The sequence below is a fragment of the Mesocricetus auratus genome, unplaced genomic scaffold (genome assembly GCF_017639785.1).
Source record: "Mesocricetus auratus isolate SY011 unplaced genomic scaffold, BCM_Maur_2.0 Super-Scaffold_100003, whole genome shotgun sequence".
Lineage (NCBI taxonomy): Eukaryota > Metazoa > Chordata > Mammalia > Rodentia > Cricetidae > Mesocricetus > Mesocricetus auratus.
In genome coordinates, this window is record NW_024429188.1 from 119,327,718 (window position 1) to 119,346,073 (window position 18,356).

At 41.0% G+C, this 18,356-nt stretch overlaps 1 protein-coding gene and 1 pseudogene across 6 annotated transcripts in view; both read right to left on the reverse strand.

Annotated features, from left to right (window-relative positions):
• The window catches only part of Gab3 (GRB2 associated binding protein 3), a 107,439-nt gene that overhangs the window by 18,348 nt on the left and 70,735 nt on the right, over window positions 1–18,356 (reverse strand). For all 6 annotated transcript variants that reach the window (XM_040744806.1, XM_021223791.2, XM_040744807.1 and 3 more), the window contains exons 5-8: window positions 14,971–15,026; window positions 14,097–14,307; window positions 10,891–10,972; window positions 8,721–8,817 (exon numbers count right to left, since the gene is read on the reverse strand). In XM_040744806.1, the coding sequence (XP_040600740.1) occupies window positions 8,721–8,817; window positions 10,891–10,972; window positions 14,097–14,307; window positions 14,971–15,026 (446 nt within the window). The remainder of the gene's footprint in view (window positions 1–8,720; window positions 8,818–10,890; window positions 10,973–14,096; window positions 14,308–14,970; window positions 15,027–18,356) is intronic.
• Window positions 2,334–6,666, reverse strand: LOC121139901 (annotated as a pseudogene).

The window sequence follows — 18,356 nt, forward strand, 5'->3', positions numbered from 1 at the left end:
CCATATACCCAAACTCAGAGAACTGAAAACCAAGAAAGAATGATTTCACTGTATGATTTAAAAACGTAAAAGTACTATAGGAAGCATGACAGCAGCTTACACATCTATCTTTACAGGGGCCCAACAAGAAAAGGATGCACTTCAGCCTTTCCTTCTAGCACATCTCCATTCCTTTGTGTTACCCAGAGACCTACAGAAACACTTTCTATTAGGGACCTCTAGTGGCCACACTAGGATGGGATTCAGCTCATCTCTATTCCTTTGTGTCACCACCAACCTGCAAAAACACTCTGTACCAGGGACCCCACAACCACATTTGACTAGAATTCAGAGTTATTAACAGCAACCAAAGAATGGAACACCTACCCAACAAAGACAAAATCAGTTATCTATGCCACGAAACACTTAAAACATCATAACTCCAGATGCCTAGAACCCAGTGCAAAAACACAAACAACAACAAAAACAATACACCTCCTCCAGAGGCCAGTAACTCTGTTGCAATAGGCCCTAAGAAAAGCAATTTAGTACAAGCACTAGACAAGAACTTTAGAATGGCAACTGTGACTCTGTTCAAAGAGCTTAAAGAGGAAATGAACAAATGTCTTAATTAGGACCATGAAAACACAAATAGTTGAATGGAATGAAAACAACTCAAGACATGAAAATAGAATTTAATAAAGAAATAGAATCACTAACAAGAACCCAAATAGAAATAAAACTGAAAATTAAAAAAAAAACTTAAGACGTCAAATAAAATCCTTAGAGATCAGTGCCTCCAACAACCTTTATCAGAGAAGCTTCTTATAGTAGATGGTAATTAACAAAGAGACAAACAACTGGACAATGTGCAGAGAGTGAGACACAAGGTGCACTCAGTCTTAAATGGAATGTCTTTATCAAATCCCTCTCCTCAAGGCTCAGGGATCTATGCAGAAGAGAAGGCAAAAAAAAAATGTAAGAACCAGAGGTAATATATGATTCCAAGGAAATAGTAGTATCTTCCAGATACAAAAGAACTGATGGACATATGAACTCACAGAGATGGTAGCAACAAACAAAAGACCTAGACAGGTTCAAGCCAGATGGAGGCCCAGTACTGAAAAATGAACACAGAATCCAACTCCTAATCAAGAAACTATTTGCAATTGTTACTAGCTGACAAACAGAAAATCAGTTCTTCTTCAATGGAGTGTAAATGGGTGCATCAACCACATCCCAGAGCAATCCCTATGCCCAGGAATTGTCGGTCAACACAAAATGTACTCCTTGATTATTTCGTGTGCCTTTTTGTCTTGTTTTGGCATTTTTTATCTTATTGGTTTCTCTTTGTTGTTGTTTTTCTGTTGGTGTGTTTGTGTCTTTGATTTTCTGTTTGTGTGTGTGGTTTTAAGAAAGAAAGAACATAAAGTTGCATAGGTAGGGAGGCAGGAGGATCTGGAAAGAGTTGGAGGAGTAGAAAATATGATCAAAATATATTGTATGACAAAAAACTAAACAAATGAAAAGGAAAATATTTTCTTCAAACTGGAAAAAGAAAGTATGAGATAAAAAGACAGCTCAGCAATTGCTTGCCTTTCAAGCATGAAGATCCGAGCTTAATACCCAGAAGCTACACAAATACAAAGCCAGGCACAGTGATATGAATTTGTAATTCCAGTACTAGGGATGTGGAGACAGGGAAAAGCCAGCCTAGCCTACTTAGTAAGCTCTAGCCCAGTGAGAGATCCTGTCTCAGAAAGGAATGTGGATAGCTCTTGAAAAATGACACGTTTTAGCCGGGCATTGGTGGTGCATGCCTTTAATCCCAGCACTTGGGAGGCAGAGGCAGGCGGATCTCTGTGAGTTGGAGGCCAGCCTGGTCTATAGAACAAGTTCCAGGACAGCCTCCAAAACAAGACAGAGAAACTGTGTCTCAAAAAAACAAAACAAAAAGAGAGAGAGAGAGAGAGAGAGAGAGAGAGAGAGAGAGAGAGAGAGAGAGAGAGAGAGAGAGAGAGAGAGAGAGAGAGGCGGGGGTGGGGGGGGTGACCAGGTAAACCAGGCCCTGTATCAAGGCCTGTGTTCCAGTGCCTGGGGACTGCTACAGAGCCTCCCCTCCCGGCAGGAGCCTATGTACCCCAGTTTGCTGGTCTTCTTCTCCACCCACTGAACCAGTGCCTATAGACCTCCAGTGAGGCTTCGCTCCCAGCTCAAGCCTACACACCCCAGTTTCCCTGTCTTCTCCACCCACGGGACCAGGCAAATCGGGGTCTGTTTCTGGGCCTGTGCTCCAGTGCCTGGAGACTGCCAATGAGTCTCCCCTCCAGGTGGGAACCTACACACCTGGATTCTCAGTCGTCTTCTTCACCCACAGGATCAGGACTAGGGACCAGGAAGAGGAGAACTACCAGAGTATTCGACTTGCTTGCACCCACCAAAAGGGAACTCTGGTCCCCTAACCACCAGGCCAGTAAGGGGCTCTTTCTGTACCCACTAGAAGAGACAATACAAAAACACACTCAGCAACAGAAAAAAATGACACCGCCAGATTCTAGAGATTCCACACAAGCAAGACTCCAACATTCCAACGCAAATGAAGCAGAAGAGAATGACCTTAAAAACAACTTCATGAAAATGATAGAGGCCCTAAAAGAGGATATAGGAAAATCCCTCAAAGAAATGGAAACCAAAAAATGCAAACATGAGGAAGATATACACTAACCCCACATCTGACAGAGGGCCGATCTCCAAAATTTGCAAAGAACTCAAGAAGCAAGTCTCCAAAATACCAAAGTATCCAATTAAAAAGTGGGGTACAGAACTAAATAGAGAATTCTCAATAGTGGAGTCTAAAATGGCTGAGAGGCACTTGAGAAAGTGCTCAACTTCCTTAGCTATCAGGGAAATGCAAATCAAAACAACTCTGAGATACCATCTCACTCCTGTCAGAATGGCTAAAATCAAAAACACCAATGACAGTTTATGCTGGAGAGGATGTGGAGAAAGGGGAACACTCCTCCATTGCTAGTGGGAGTGCCAACTGGTGCAGCCACTTTGGAAATAAGTATGGAGATTCCTCAGAAAAATGGGAATCAGTCTACCACAAGACCCAGCAATTCCACTCTTAGGCATATACCCAAAAGATGCCCATTCATACAACAAAGATGTCTGTTCCACTATGTTCCTAGCAGCATTATTTGTAATAGCCAGAACTTGGAAGCAACCTAGATGCCTCTCAACTGAAGAGTGGATAGAGAAAATGTGGTATATTTACACAATGGAGTACTATTCAGCAGAAAAGAAACAATGGAATCCTGGAATTTGCAGCAAATGGATGGCACTAGAAGAAACCATCCTGAGTGAGGTAACCCAGTCACAAAAAGAGAAACATGGCATGTACTCTCTCATATATGGATTTTAGACATAGACCTGGGGAGTGCCAGCTTACAATCCCATGGCCAGAGAGTCTGGGAAACAGAAACTTCATTTAGTGGCTGATCGAAGAAGAGGCAGACTCCCTCGGTTAAGTACTGAGCTGAACTCAAGAAATCCAGTGACAAAGAGGGAGGACTAATGACCAAAGGGATTAATACTGGGCTGGTTTAACCCCCAGAAACAGCTGACCTGACAAGGGTTAGCTCTTGAATCCCAGACTCATGGCTGGGAATCCAGCATGGGACTGATCCAGACCCCCCGAATGTGGGTGTCAGTGAGGAGGCCTAGGTAACCTACTGAGCCTTGGGCAGTAGATCAGTATTTATCCAGGGTATACAAATGGACTTTGGGCACCCATCCAGCAATGAGAGATGCACTCTCACCCTGGACACTTGGGGGAGGGTCTAGATCCTGCCCTGAATGAAATGACAGACTATGGACACCCCCATGGAGGGCCTCACCCTCCCTGGGGAAATGAGGGGATATTAGGGGGGGTGGGAGGGCACGGGAGGAGGGGAGGGAAAGGGAGATGAACCTGGGATTGATATGTGAAGCAACCCTGTTTCTAATTTAAATTTAAAGATAAAAATAAATTAAAACAAATTGTCAAAATATTTAAAAAAAAGAATGACACATTTTCTTCTATTTTTCACATTCATGCACACATATACACGCACTACTTCACACATTAACATGAACATGCACACACACTAATACACACATACACATGTACAAAGTATTTTATGGCTGGGTAATTATTGATATTTCAATTGTTACAGTGCTTGCTTAGTACTCATGAAGCCCCAAATAAACTTGGAATCATGGTGTATGTCTGTAATCCTAGAACTTGGGAGGTGGGGTTAAAAGGATTTGAAGTTCAGGAGTCAACTTGAGCTACATACTGAGCTAACATCAACCTGGGTTACAGGAGACTTTTTCCAAAAAAAGGGTATTATAATGCTATAATAAAAATTATTAATTTGAGTTTTAACACTATAGTATTCTACTTCCAAAAGTTGTCCTCTGACTGCTACATATGCACTGTGGCATGTGTACAGAAATGCATGCATTTGTGCACATGCACATACACATAAATAGATATAGTTAAAATAGAAAAGAAGTCTTAAAAATTGTTTAAATTGTAAAGCTTGAAAAACTTACATATAAGAAATAGCATTAACATTATGTTTAGTCACCAGGTTGTGGTGGCTCACACCTTTAATCCCAGCACTCAGGAGGCAGAGGCAGGTGGATCTCTGTGAGTTTGAGACCAGCCTGGTCTACAGAGCCAAGTGCCAGGACAGGCTCCAAAGCTACACAGAGAAACCTTGTCTTGAAATACCAAAAAAAATTGTTTAGTCTTCTAAACTTTCATTTCACAAACATTTAAAGGATATATAAAAACACTTGTATAGTAATAAGACCAAACTTGCATTTCAACCCCTTGCCTCAACTTGTGCGCCTGATATCAGCAGAGGCCAAAAGAGGGCAGCAGATCCTCTGGAACTGGAGTTTCAGATGTTTGTGAGTTATCATGTGGGTACTGGGAATCAAACCTGACCAGTAACCTTAACTGCTGCATGGCCTCACTCTTCACAATCAGATCAGAGCTTATCTTCAGTGAAAAACATTGACACATATGATTATGGAAAAAATCAATATAATATACGTTAGTTCTGACTATCCTTGTGTGGCACAAGGTATAAACAAGTCATTTCAGAGTATATTGTAAACTGAAGTTAAACAAGCGCAGCTGAATGAAGTAAGACACCCCTTCCCCTTTTTCACATAGTACTTCACTCACATCTATCATCAACCGGTATTGCCTGCTCTTCAATTTCTGTGTCATATTGTTCAGTAATACACATTCATTGACAACCTATACACACTTAGTCAAGCAATCAATATTTAACTGTTTTGTTTTTGAAATGACTGGTCTTATTGTCTCAATATCAGAAGCAAAATTTGGTGTCTGGAATAACTTTCCACTTGCTTCCATAATATTTTAGACTCACTTCCCTTTTCTGTTCTCCAGAGACAGAACACAGCTGTTCAGAATCCTTTATAGTAATGCTTTCTTCTAGAAGTTTTCCAAGGGCCATTACTAAGTGTAAGAAATATTGGAAAGAACATAGCAGATTTATAGATGAGTCACTTCCCACCTGCATATAGTTAAGTGCATCACAATACTTTTATCAAATAAGACAAAATGAAGCATTTAGCTATTACTTTCTTAGATGTAATTCATTTTAGGCTTTTTTTACTCATTAGTAGCCTTTTTTATTTAACTTTTTACACGTGCCACTCTCAGTTCCCTCTCCCTCCCCTCCTCCATCACCCCCCAATCCTCCCAACCCCTCACCCCCACTCCATCCCCCCTCTGCTCCCCAGGGAGGGCAAGGGCTTCCATGAGGGATTTTCAGAGTCTGTCACATCATCCTGGGAAGGGCCTAGGTTCTTCCCCATGTGTCCAGGCTGAGAGAGCATCCCTCCACGCGGTATGGGTTCCCAGATCCCTCTGTATGCCAGGAATAAATACTGATCTACTCTCCAAGGTCCCACAGATTGCCAAGGCCTCCTCTCTGTCACCCAGGTTCAGTGGGAGGAATATCTGGATCAGTCCCATGCTGGACGCTCAGTCATCAGTCTGGGGTCCATGTGTTCCCCCTTGTTGAGGTCAGCTGCCTCTGTGGGTTTCGCTAGCCTGAGCTTGATTCCTTTGGTCATCACTCCTCTTTGCAACTGGGTTCCAGGTGTTCAATAAGGTTTGCAGCTGTGGGTGTCTGTCTCTGCCTCCATCAGGCACTGGATGAGAGTTCTAGGATGGCATATAATGTAGTCATCATACTCATTATCACGGGAGGACATTTAAGGTAGCCTTAATGCCAGTTGGTGTCATTCTTGTAGATCTGTGAAGATCTCACAAGTGCCAGATCTCTCCTCCAACTTATACTGGCTCCCTCTTTTATGGTAGCTATTAGGTCTGCCCTCTCTCCCTTCTTAATTCCAGCGAAGCTCATTTTTGTTCCAGGTATGTACTTCTTGGGATTCTCCAAATACTCCATCAGGGTATCCTCTCCCTTTGTTCTTGTTGACATCTGTGTATGAGAATCCAGTGGCCTCACCTGTCTTCCTCCTGAGCAGACCACAGAGATTTGGCCCAGTGTTATGCTTGCCTTCCTTTTCCATGCTGTGGCACTGGGCACAATTCTGAACAAAAATCTTCTTGCCTTTCTCAACATAACCCATTTTCAACTATTTTTTAATTAATTTATTTTTTTATCATTTTTTATTTTAATTTTAAATAGCTTGTTTTACATGTCAATCCCAGTTCCCTCTCCCTCCCCTCCTCCCGCACTCCCCTTCCCCCTCCCTCCCACCCTATTGCCAAATCCTTCCACATAGGGGATATCTAGAGTCTGTCATTTCACTCTTGGTAGGGTCCAGGCACTCCCCTAAGAGTCCAGGCTGAGAGAGCATCCCTCTTTGTGCTATAGGCACACGAAGACTGTTTGTATACCAGGGATAGACACTGATCCACTGCTCAGGGCCCCATAGGTTGCCCAGGCCTTCTCACTGACACTCACATTTGGGGGGGGTCCAGATCAGTCCCATGCTGGCCTCCCCACTGTCAGTCTGGGGTCCAAGAGCTCTCCCCTGTTCAGATCAGCTGTCTCTGCTGGTTTTGCCAGCCCATTCTTTGCCAATTTGCTCATCACTCCTCTCTCTCTGTCACTGGGTTCCTTGTGTTCAGTTCAGTGATTAATTGTGTGTTTGCCTCTGCTTCCATCAGTCACAGGATGAAGGCTCCCGGATGGTTATAGACATCAAGTTCATTATCAGGAATGGGCATTCGAGGTGGTCCCTCCACTATTGCTTAGCTTGCCAATTGGTGTTATCCCTTTAGATCACTCGAGGTCGCTCTGGTGCTTGATCTGTATTCGATCCTATGATTCCCTCTTCCCCCTATTCTACCCCACCCCCTCAACTTCCTGTTCCCCCATGACCAACTCTCTTCCTCTTCACCCCCTCTCTTTTTATTTTATATATTTTAATATATTACTTGAACATTTCATAATGCATACAATGTGCTTCAATTGCTTTGGCCCCTCATACATAGGAGGATAAGATTGTCTTCTTAAAGAGCATATTATCAGTGCTTTGAACATCATCTTGCCTTAGCAGGATGGAGAAGATCTCTTCAAAACATAATCTTCATGGTGAAATTCTCTCTGGAACTCCCTGTTTCTATGTTGTGAATAGACATAGTTCTAGATAAGGGTTTTTTAATTTCTAGGGATGCTAAAAGCATTTTCAAAACCCATGATCTCAACAGAATCAACATTAAGAGAATAGGGCAACAGGACAGGAAGGAGATATTAGCACTCTTGAACTGTGACTGGCTAATCAAAGGACAAGGACGTCACATCTCTACACACTCAAAGTCTACAGAAAGACCATAAAACACAAATCTCCAGAAAGTTCAGAGGTAGGTGTTTTTATAAAATAAAGTCTCCAATAAAACTGTTTTCACAGCCTGGACTTTGAACATTTAGAGAATTACAAACCCAATGGAATCAAACAGAACATCACAGTTTCTTGAAAAAAAAGAATTGAATACCATTTCTATTTTCCATAACACAGGCTTTAAGTCCTAGGTTCTCTTGAAATATTGTGGACTTCAAATGGTATGAGGAGCTGAATACTGCAGGAAAGTAAAACAGCTTCAAGGGAGCTGAGGAGTGACTCTGTAGATGAAGAGCTTTGCATTCAAATGTTAGGATATGAGTTCGGATCTCCAGAACCCACACAAAAACTCAGCATGATTACATACATCTGTAATTCGGGTACTTGGTTGGGAGGAGAAGATGGATCAATCCCTGAAATTCTCTGGTCAGGCAGCCTTGCCAACAATGAGTTCTGGGTTCAACGAGAGACCCCATCCTAAGATTAACTTGAAGAAAAACAATGGTAAGGTGAAGAGAGATAGTGGGAAATTCCTGATGTCAACCTTTGACTCTCATACAAATGTGTATAAACATGTGCACATGCACCAATATGTATATATGCATACCCATACACTACACACATACACACACTTACAATATGCATTTAAAAAAGAAAAAAGGAAATCAATTTCAAATTGATTTGCTCCCAATCTAAAAAATAATAATAACAACCTGGTTTTACAATCAAGTGTGCTTTATGATTGCAGAGATTTCTGAGGAATGTGCTTTTATCATAATGAACACTCAAGATTATAGAATTGGAGAAGAAAAAGAAAATTAAAAATACAAGGTTACCATTTGGATGTAGCTTTCTTCGGAGGAGGAAGGAGTGGCAAAAAATCTTGCAGAATTAATACCATTTCTTTGTGGAGAGAGAAAGCTGGTTCGATTGCTAAGACCAAAAAATACAGATGAGGTCAATGCAATGTCTTACAGCTGCTCTGAAACATAGCCAGCTACAGACACAGCCCTGTGGGGTTTGAGGCCTCCCCTTCCAGACACTGCTTCCTTTTATACCAAGCAATCTTGAAGAAGACACTTCCCAGTAGCCCTGTCCCACTCTGGAGCAAATGCTTCCCAGTTGTTTTTTTTTCCTAAACCCTTCATGTAACACAGACAAATACATTGTATTTAGCAAACAACAACAAATTAACAAAAATGCTCCAAAGTAATAAAGCTGACAGAATAGAAAATACTCCAAAGAAAAATCTAAACAATCAATCAAACAACAACCCCTCCCCACTTCCTTGGGGTCTTTTAGCTTCTAAAGTAGCCAGAAGTATGAAAGTGTACTCATTCATCTGATAGGACAAGAAGAGACAGTGTATTAACTTCTGCCTTCCTCCTGAGACAGAAGAACGGGCTAAGTGTCTCTACAATTCAGCCTGGTAATAAAGCTCTCTGCAGAATTTTGCTTTACAAAGTTAGCATGTTTGCATGGTGTATCCCTTTACCTTTAATCCCAGAACTCAAGAAGCAAAGACAGGCTATATAGTAAATTCCACCCAGGTCAACCAGGGCTACACAGAGACCCTGCCTCAAAAAAGGTAGCCGGGCATTGGCGGTGCACACCTTTAGTTCTAGCACTTGGGAGGCAGAGGCAGGTGGATCTCTATGAGTTCAAGGCCAGGCTGATCCATAGAGTGAGTTCCAAGACAGGTTCTAAAGGTACACAGAGAAACCTATCTCAAAAAACAAAACAAAAAATTTACCATGTCCTGTGGCATTTATCATGAGCTAGGAAAATGCAGCTTCTAGAAGGTAAGATGAGCAGGCACAGACGTGTTAGGGTTTGTTTACCCAGTCCATAAACTATCCCACTTTCACCCAGTCCATAAACTATCCCACTTTCTCTGAGAGCTCTTTTCTCAGATATAATTCATAAAGTTGGGATTCTCTAGTTAGTAGTGCTGTCTGTATACTCTATGCCATAGTTGATTCAATCTGACAGAATCCCATAATTTTGTCTCCCTTGGATAGCTGCACTGGGATTGAAAAATAGTTCATCTTCGTTGGTGCAAGCATGTAAACAAACTTGGACTATGTAATGGATAATCTTGGTTGTCAACTTGACTACATCTAGAATCAACTAAAACCCAAACAGCTGGGCACAACTGAGGGATTTTCCTTATTAGACCATTTGAGGTGGGAAAATCCACTCTAAATCTGGGCTGCAACTTCTGATGGCAAATCCATCTACCCTGCTGCTGAGGCATTTCTTCACTGGTGTTAAAACCTACTTCCTTGACCTGAGCAGCTGGGCTGCATGGGAGGTTTTCTGGCTGCTGAGGCATCTGCAGAGAGCTCCAGGGCTGTAGTATTTATGAGTCATCATCTTCGTTGGAGTGGGCTTTTCAGTGATGCAGCTGATGTCAGAGTCATTTTTGTCTGCCATGTAGTAACCTCTCACCCATATTTCCATTAGTTCCCATAATAAAACTTCATGGTTTACTAAAAAAAACCTACTTCCTTAGGATCCCAATGTAGATTGAAGATCAGAATCTCTCTGGGAACTCCCTGGGACTCCAGCACCAGATTGGAACTGTTGAGACATCTAATATCATAGACTGAACAACTAATATATTCCTGGCCTTCCAGGAATGGGAGACAGCCATTGTTGGACTACTGAAACCACAGCCTGTGAGCCACTTTAACAAAATATCTTTTAATATATACATATTTGTTCTATCAGTTCCATTTCTTTAAAGAACTCTGATTAATACAGAGCAGGATCATACAACAAAGAAAAGAGCTCTGCAGAGAACAGGTACAGCAGGAAGAGAAAGAAGTTCCTAACACTGCTCTATTTCCAGGCTTCAAAATCCAGAGGAACCCAGTCACACACCTTTCTTTACGGTCTAGAAACCACTCACCGTTCTTGATAACAAGATCAACTCCTTCTTTGGCTCCCTTAAGTAAGATGAAATGAGCTTCAACCACAAGAGTTTTAAGATCTCGGGCTTACCAAGGCACAGTATGAGTCCTGGTTAGAGATGTGTGTTCTCGAATGGTGGAAAGGTTCCTCAGGTCCAAGGGAGGTGGCCGTGCTAAAAAAACAGTGCACAGTATTCAGTATGGTTAGCACTCAGAAACTTAAAGCGGGAATCTAAAGGTTGTAAAATGTATCACAATTCACTTTCTTTACATGTCAAATTCAAATATACTAGCAGGAATTACTGATGATGAGTGAGAATTTTTTAAAATTCATTTTACATACAAACCATAGTTCCCCCTCCCTCCCCTCCTCCCCTCTCCCCATCTTCCCCCAACCACTCCCATCCATGCCTCAGAAAAGATAAGGCCTCCCATGGCGAATTAACAAAGCCTGGCACACTCATTTGAGGCAGAACCAGCCCCCACCTCCCAAACCCCCATCCCTCCACCCCTGCATCAAGGCTGAGTAAGGAATTCCACCATATTGGAATGGGCTTCAAAATGACAGCTCATGCACTAGGGATAGATCCTGTTGCCACTGCCAGAGGTCCCACAAACAGATCATGATACAAAATTTTGCCCACATGCAGGGGGCCTGGTTTGGTCCTATGCAGGATTCTCAGTAGTCAGTCCATGAGCTCCCCAAAGTTTGGGTCAACTGTCTCTGCAGGTTCCCCCATAATGATCCTGAGCCCCCTTGCTCATATAATCCCTCGTCCCTATCTTTAACTGAACTCTAGGAACTCGGCCTGGTGCTTGGATGTAGATCTCTGCATCTGCTTCCATCAGTTACTGGATGAAAGTTCTATGATGACAATTAGGGTAGTCACTAATCCAATTAAAGGGGAAGGGAAGTTTAGGCACCCTCTGCACTATTGCTAGGGGTCTTAGCTGGGGTTGTCTTTGTGAATTCCTGGGAATTTCCCTAGCATCTGGTTTGGGTGAGTGAGAATTTCAGTATCCCATTCTTGCCTGATTCCATGGGGATAAAGACAACTATTGAATAAATGGCCTCATGGCATGTTAGAGGTAACAAAATGAGACCATACATTTGTCAACAAACATGTATTGAAAACTCAGTCTATCTGTCATGCAACACAATGGAAACCAAACTTGAAACACATATCAACCAATATACAGAAATCTATAGCCTCAGGAAGACCAATGTATTCCAGACACTACATGTCTGAGAGGCAGAAATGATCACCAATTTCTAGTCTCCATGTCGCCACCTAACAGTCCTCCTACCTAAAATAGTCTTCCTCATGTTGTTCCCTAGTTACTCATCTTCTCATTTCAGTTCAATGTCCCCTGCTTTGGGTGGCCTTCTCTGGCCTCCAGACAGTGCCAGATCCCTCACCACAGGCTTTGTGCTTTTGTTTGATTATGCTTCATGAACTCCCTCCACAGTTTATAAAGACACAATATCTGTGATTATTTGACAGTAGTCTAGACTATGATCCCAGATGGCAGGGGTTCCTTTTGGCTTGCTCAAGGCAGCAACCTCCATACTTTGTACTTGCTCAGTGGCCTATCTGGATGATTTGATATCAGTTTCCACTACTAAACTACATGGGCAGAAAAACATGCTGACAGAGACCTTCCTGTTGCTCAGTTGTTTTCTTAGGTACCAGGGGTCTAGGCTCAAGAGGTAGAAACACATGAATGCAGTCCCGGTTGAGAAAAATCTCTCCTGGTAGCATAACAATTAGCTGTATTCACCACCTGTTTGTTTCTGCATGAATTCCAGGATTCATACCACAACTCACCTGGTCCTGGCTCATATTCCCACTGTTTCACCTGCTTCTATTTGTTTAAAATGGTCTGATGTTGTTTCTGACTAGAATGGCTAGCTATTTCCTTTGTATCCCTCAAGACAGAATGTGTTCAATTTAATACTGATTTTGTAGTGCTTCTTGTTTCTTCCAGGTGGTTTTGATATATGATCTTCCTCCTCAGACTAAAGACCCTTCTTGATTTTCACCCCTACTTACTATCTGGTGCCTAACACACCCCTGCATGCATGGCCAACACATGGTTGGCTTACACTCAGAAAGGAGTGGCTGGAATGGACTAGATCTGAGTTAGGTCTCATTTAGCATCTTTGGCCATGACCACCAGAAGGGGTAGTTTTTCCAAAGAGCAATGAGAGGCAGACGCAGACCATATGGTGTGACAGGGATCATAGCCATTGCACCAAATGCTTCCTTGTAATCACATAACTTACTGGGCAGGTGAGGGTAAGTAACAATGAAGTTAAGAATTCACTCTGAGGGAAAGATGTCTCAATGGTTAAGAGCACTTATTACTCTTCCAGAGAACCAAATTCTGTTCCTAACACCTACATGGGAGCTCACAACCATCTATAACTCCAGTTCCAGGGGATTTGATGGCCCCTTATGGCCTCTATGGACACTGAATGCATGTGGCACACAGACATAAATACAGGCAAAATACCCACATACATAAAAGAAAAGAACCTCAAAAATTATGAAGAATTCACTTTGATCTGCCTTTTCTTTTTCTTTTTCTTCTTCTTGTATGTCCATGATACTTAGCAGATCAGAAGGGATGCCTGGGAGTAGTAACACAGCACTAAAAATTGCCCAGTGTGCACAGTGTGCACGTCATTCATAGTTGAAGTCCTACCCTACCACTACCTCTGCTGACATATGGTATGCACAGAGTAATAAGTTATAAAATGTACTAAAATATGAAGGGCATTAAGCAATTATCATCAAAAACTATTGTTGGTGACCTTACAGAAGGCCAGCACTATACATTCAAGGGTTATTTAAAGAGATGTTTTCTGGCTTCCATTATGATTCTCATCACTTACTCCTGGGACTCCATTGTGGAAGTAGGTAAAAATGAGCCCTCTGGAATGAACTTGGATTTGTAGGTTGCATTTTCTGAGCCTGATTAACTTTAGGTCCCCTGACTCTTTTTATCATAACAATTTTGGAACATAGGGTACCCCCAACCTCCTAATTCTTCCCCATCTATTTCTTTCTAGTATTATTTTCTTTGGTTTTTCAAGACAGGGTTTCTCTGTGTAACAGTCGTGGCTGCTTTGGAACTTTGCAGACCATATTGGCCTCAAACTCACTGAGATTTGTCTGCCTCTGTCTCACAAATTCTGTTATTAAAGGCATGTGCCACCACTGCCTGGCTCTTTCTAATAAGGAAGGAGTTTGCCCTCATACCCAACACAGCAATCCTAGTCAAATGTCTTACATTTCCTCTGGGGCTTGAGATCTCTGTTCACTGGAGGTGGCTCCAAGTCTGCAGGTAACTCTGGCAGCATGCTTGAACTCATTGGGATGTAGTCATCCTGGCAGTAATTGGGTCTAAGACTAGAAGTAGTGTCTTTAGGGCTCATGGGCACATAGCTGCTGTCTTCAGCACTGAGTGAAGCTGTGGGATACATCGGTGAAAACTTACATGGCTGCAAGACAGAACAAGTATAGGTTGGTAAGTATAGACCACAAATGCAAACTGCTACTAGTAGGCACTACAGCTGTGCATACAGTTTCAGTTCCAAATTTCCCCAAAAGTAATCCTGAATTTCCTAGGGAAAGTTGGACAAGCATCTTGTCAAAGTTCTGCCTCTGAATTCACATGAGAATAGATGATAACTCTCCAAGATCTCATGCTAAGACACTAAAGGTTTTGAATTAATGATTTGCTCTGTGGTAGTTACTTCTGAATATCAGCTTGGCTGGGTTTGGGATTCCTTGGAGACACATCTTGGAAGTATTTCTAGAGAGATTTAAATGAGAAGGGAAGTCCCACTCTGAATGTAGGCAGTATCAAACTTCCAGAATTCTAGAACCCTGAACTGAATAAACCATGAAGCAAAATAAGCCTTTCCCTTAAGTGTCTTCAATCAGATATTTTTTCACAGCAACAAGAAAATAACAATACATGCTTCAAGTATAATACAGTGCTTTTATAGCTACCCTAATCAGTTAAAATATTTAGGGGATTACTGCAAGAGTTCTCAAAGATTCAGAGTACTGAATCTCAGAAGATTTAAAGGAAATATCACACATGGTCAGGTTATTTCTGGTCAAACTGAAGCTTAAAGGAATGAAAGGGCCAAACTTACCAGATTTAAACTGAGCCGCTTTTCTCGGTGTCTTAAGGACTGGCTTTGTACATCACCTTAAAGATAGAGTCTGGAGTGGTGAGTGCTGCAGGACAATATCTATTGAAACTAAAGACCAAGTCCTTGTCCTCCCCAGGGCCTGTGCCTAAAGCTCAGAGAGGCAGGAAAGAATAATACATAATTTCCATACAAAAAGCTTCCTATTAAATGTAGCTGGGAGTTAGAATCCATTCCCCAAGAGATGGAAAATAAGTCTAGATTCTAAAGATATTTAGGTTGTCTAATGGTTTTGGTTCTCTTCATAAATCAAAAGGAGATACAGAAAATAATTAACAAGTGTTTACTGGATTTATTAAAAGAATCTTTTCAGCTTGGAAATAGTGGAGATGTACCTGTGGGTCTCAGGAGAAAACGTTTGAAATATCCATTGGAGTAAGTAAGAAAACAAGTTTAACATAGAACAACAGCATCATAGTCAGCATTAAGGGCTCAGTTGAGCTCTGCTACCATGAGTCAGTGACTGTGGTCTTTCTGCAACAATAATCAGATACTCAGGTATGGGAATTAGTTCAGAGCATTTGAACTAATCTAGAAACTTGTTACATGGATGCGAAAATGAGACAAAATTTAGAATAGTTGTTGAATTGAAAGAAGAAATGTCAATAAGGAATATTGAATATGTCTTAACTCATCAAATAAGGCCAGAATTACTCTAATACAAAACCAGAAATATTAGAAGGAAACTATAGATGAAGTTATTTCATGAATATAAATAAAAACATTCTAAATAATACTAACAAATTCGATTTGGTGATGTTTAGGAAGAATTATATAACATGATCAAGTGGGGTTTATAATAGTTATGCAACTCTGGTTAAACACTTGAAAATCAATTACTATATCCCACATTAAGTTTAAGGGATTCAATGACTGATGACCTCTTCTGGACTCCACAAGCACTTTCACTTACAAGTTTAAGGAATATTGTGGAGCTTTGATCCCTTTATGAATCTTGAGATTAATGAGTATATGCAGAGGTAACTAGTGGGCAACAGAACAACATTGGATTGGTGATAATGTGAGGAAACCACATCAACATATTAGAAGCCTTGGAAAGAGCCTAAACAATGAAAGTCCATGACCTTCCCAAAGAGCCTGTGTAACTATGATGTAAAATTGGGCCATGTGCATAGGCACATGCACGGATAACTGAATACACACACATACACATGCAACATTGTTTAAAGAAGGAAGGGAGGGAGGGAAGGAGGGAGGGAGGAAGGAAGGAAGGAAGGAAGGAAGGAAGGAAGGAAGGAAGGAAAGAAGGAAAGAAGGAAGGAAGGCAGAAACCCCCAGTAAACTAAGAATAAAGAGGACCGTTCTCAACTTGGTAAAGAAAACTACAGAGCAGGGGATGTAGCTACATGGTAAGAGTGCCTGCCTATCATGCTCAAGGACATGAGTTCAATCTGCAGTACTAAGGAAGGAAGGTAGAGAGGCACAGAGGGGAGTAGGGAAGGAGGGAGAAGGGGAAGGTGGACGGGAAAACCTAAAGAAACCTATAGCTAACACCATAATTAATGGTAAGAAACTCAAAACATTCCTTCTAAAAATAAGAAAATTTCAAAGATGTTCCCTCTCTGTACTGCTTTTTAACATTGTACTATAAGTATTAATAAATACAATATGACAAGAAACCATGAAAAAATCAATAAATTTTTCCTTGAACAATAGGCTATCATTGGAGGGTTTCATAACATAAAGTTAATGCAGGTTCATCAGTTTCCTATACAGTACCAATTAACAAGTGAAAATTGAAGTAAAAAAATATAGTTTATACTAGTACCTCCTAAAATAAAATACATTGCTTAAGTATAAACCTAACAAAATGTGTACAAAATCTATGAGTAAAACTGAAAAATTCTGGTGAAATAAAACAAAAGACCTTAAATAAATGGAGAGAGTATAAAGATGGTCAGTTGGTAAAGTGCTTATCTTGCAAGCATTAGAATTTGAGTTTGGAGCCGGGTGTTGGTGGCTCACGCCTTTAATCCCAGCACTTGGGAGGCAGAGGCAGGTGGATCTCTGTGAGTTCCAGGCCAGCCTGGTCTACAAAGCGAGTTCCAGGACAGCTTCCAAGACAATACAGAGAAACCCTATCTCGAAAAACCAAAAAAAACAAACAAACAAAAAAATAATTTGAGTTTGGATCCCCAGCATCCACATAAAAGCTGTTTCAGCATCCCATATTTGTAACCCCGGAGATGGCAGTGTACACAGGAGGATCCCTGAAGCTCACTGGTCAGATAATTTAGTTTATTGATAAGCTTCAGGTTCATTAAGAAAGTGTTTTAAAAAAATAAGGTAGATAACAATAGAGGAAAACATTCAAAACTGACTTATAGCCTCCACATTCATACACACAGATATACAGCATACATAATAAGTTAAATAAATGACACCTGCAGAAATGTCTCACTAGTTAAAAGCACACACTTCTCTTTCAGAGTTTGGTTCCCAGTACCCACACTAGGTAGTTAATAACTACCTGTGCTCCAGCTCCATGGAATCCAACGACTGATGACCTCTTCTGGACTCCACAGGCACTTTCACTTACATGTACATATATCCACACACAGACATATACATATAGGCATAATCAAAAATAAAAATATTTTTAAATTAAATACATGGAGAAATATACCACATTAATTCTCTTAAGAAACTTATTGATTCATAAATAAATCAATATTGTCAACATATCTATTCCCAAGTTAATCTATAAATGTAGTGTAATTCTAATCAAAAACAGAAAGCAATTATGTGTATATGAATAGTTTATATATAAGGTTTAAGTGGATGGAAAGGCAGAAATACAGAAATGTTATTATAATATAGAAAGAGAAGAACAAAATTAAGGAACTGACACTATCATATTTCATTATTTATTCTAGTGCTATAGTAGTCAAGACTTGTGGTACTAAAAGAAAACTCACTCAGTAGCCTAACTAACTCCATTTTATCCCACTCAGGCTCTATTTTCCCTTTCTAAATTTTTCTCTCTAACTCACACTTTTCTTCAGGTACCTTGAATTCTAAGAAGGGTAGGACTAATGAACAAATGTCATTATAACAAAAGGCTCAAACTATTCCCCAAGAAACGATGTGCCCCAAAGAACAGATTACCCCTATGATGAAGTTGTTCCCCAAATGGAGGCAATTTCTCCATGAAGGGAATAGAGGCAATACCCTGGATCAGGAACAATCATTTCATGGAAACCAGATTGTTTCCTTCAAGTGATGACTGTGATAACAACTTCTCTAAAACCAGAACTGAGATAATGGTTGGTCAAATCACCAGTCTGAACAAGATTACCTACTCTGTG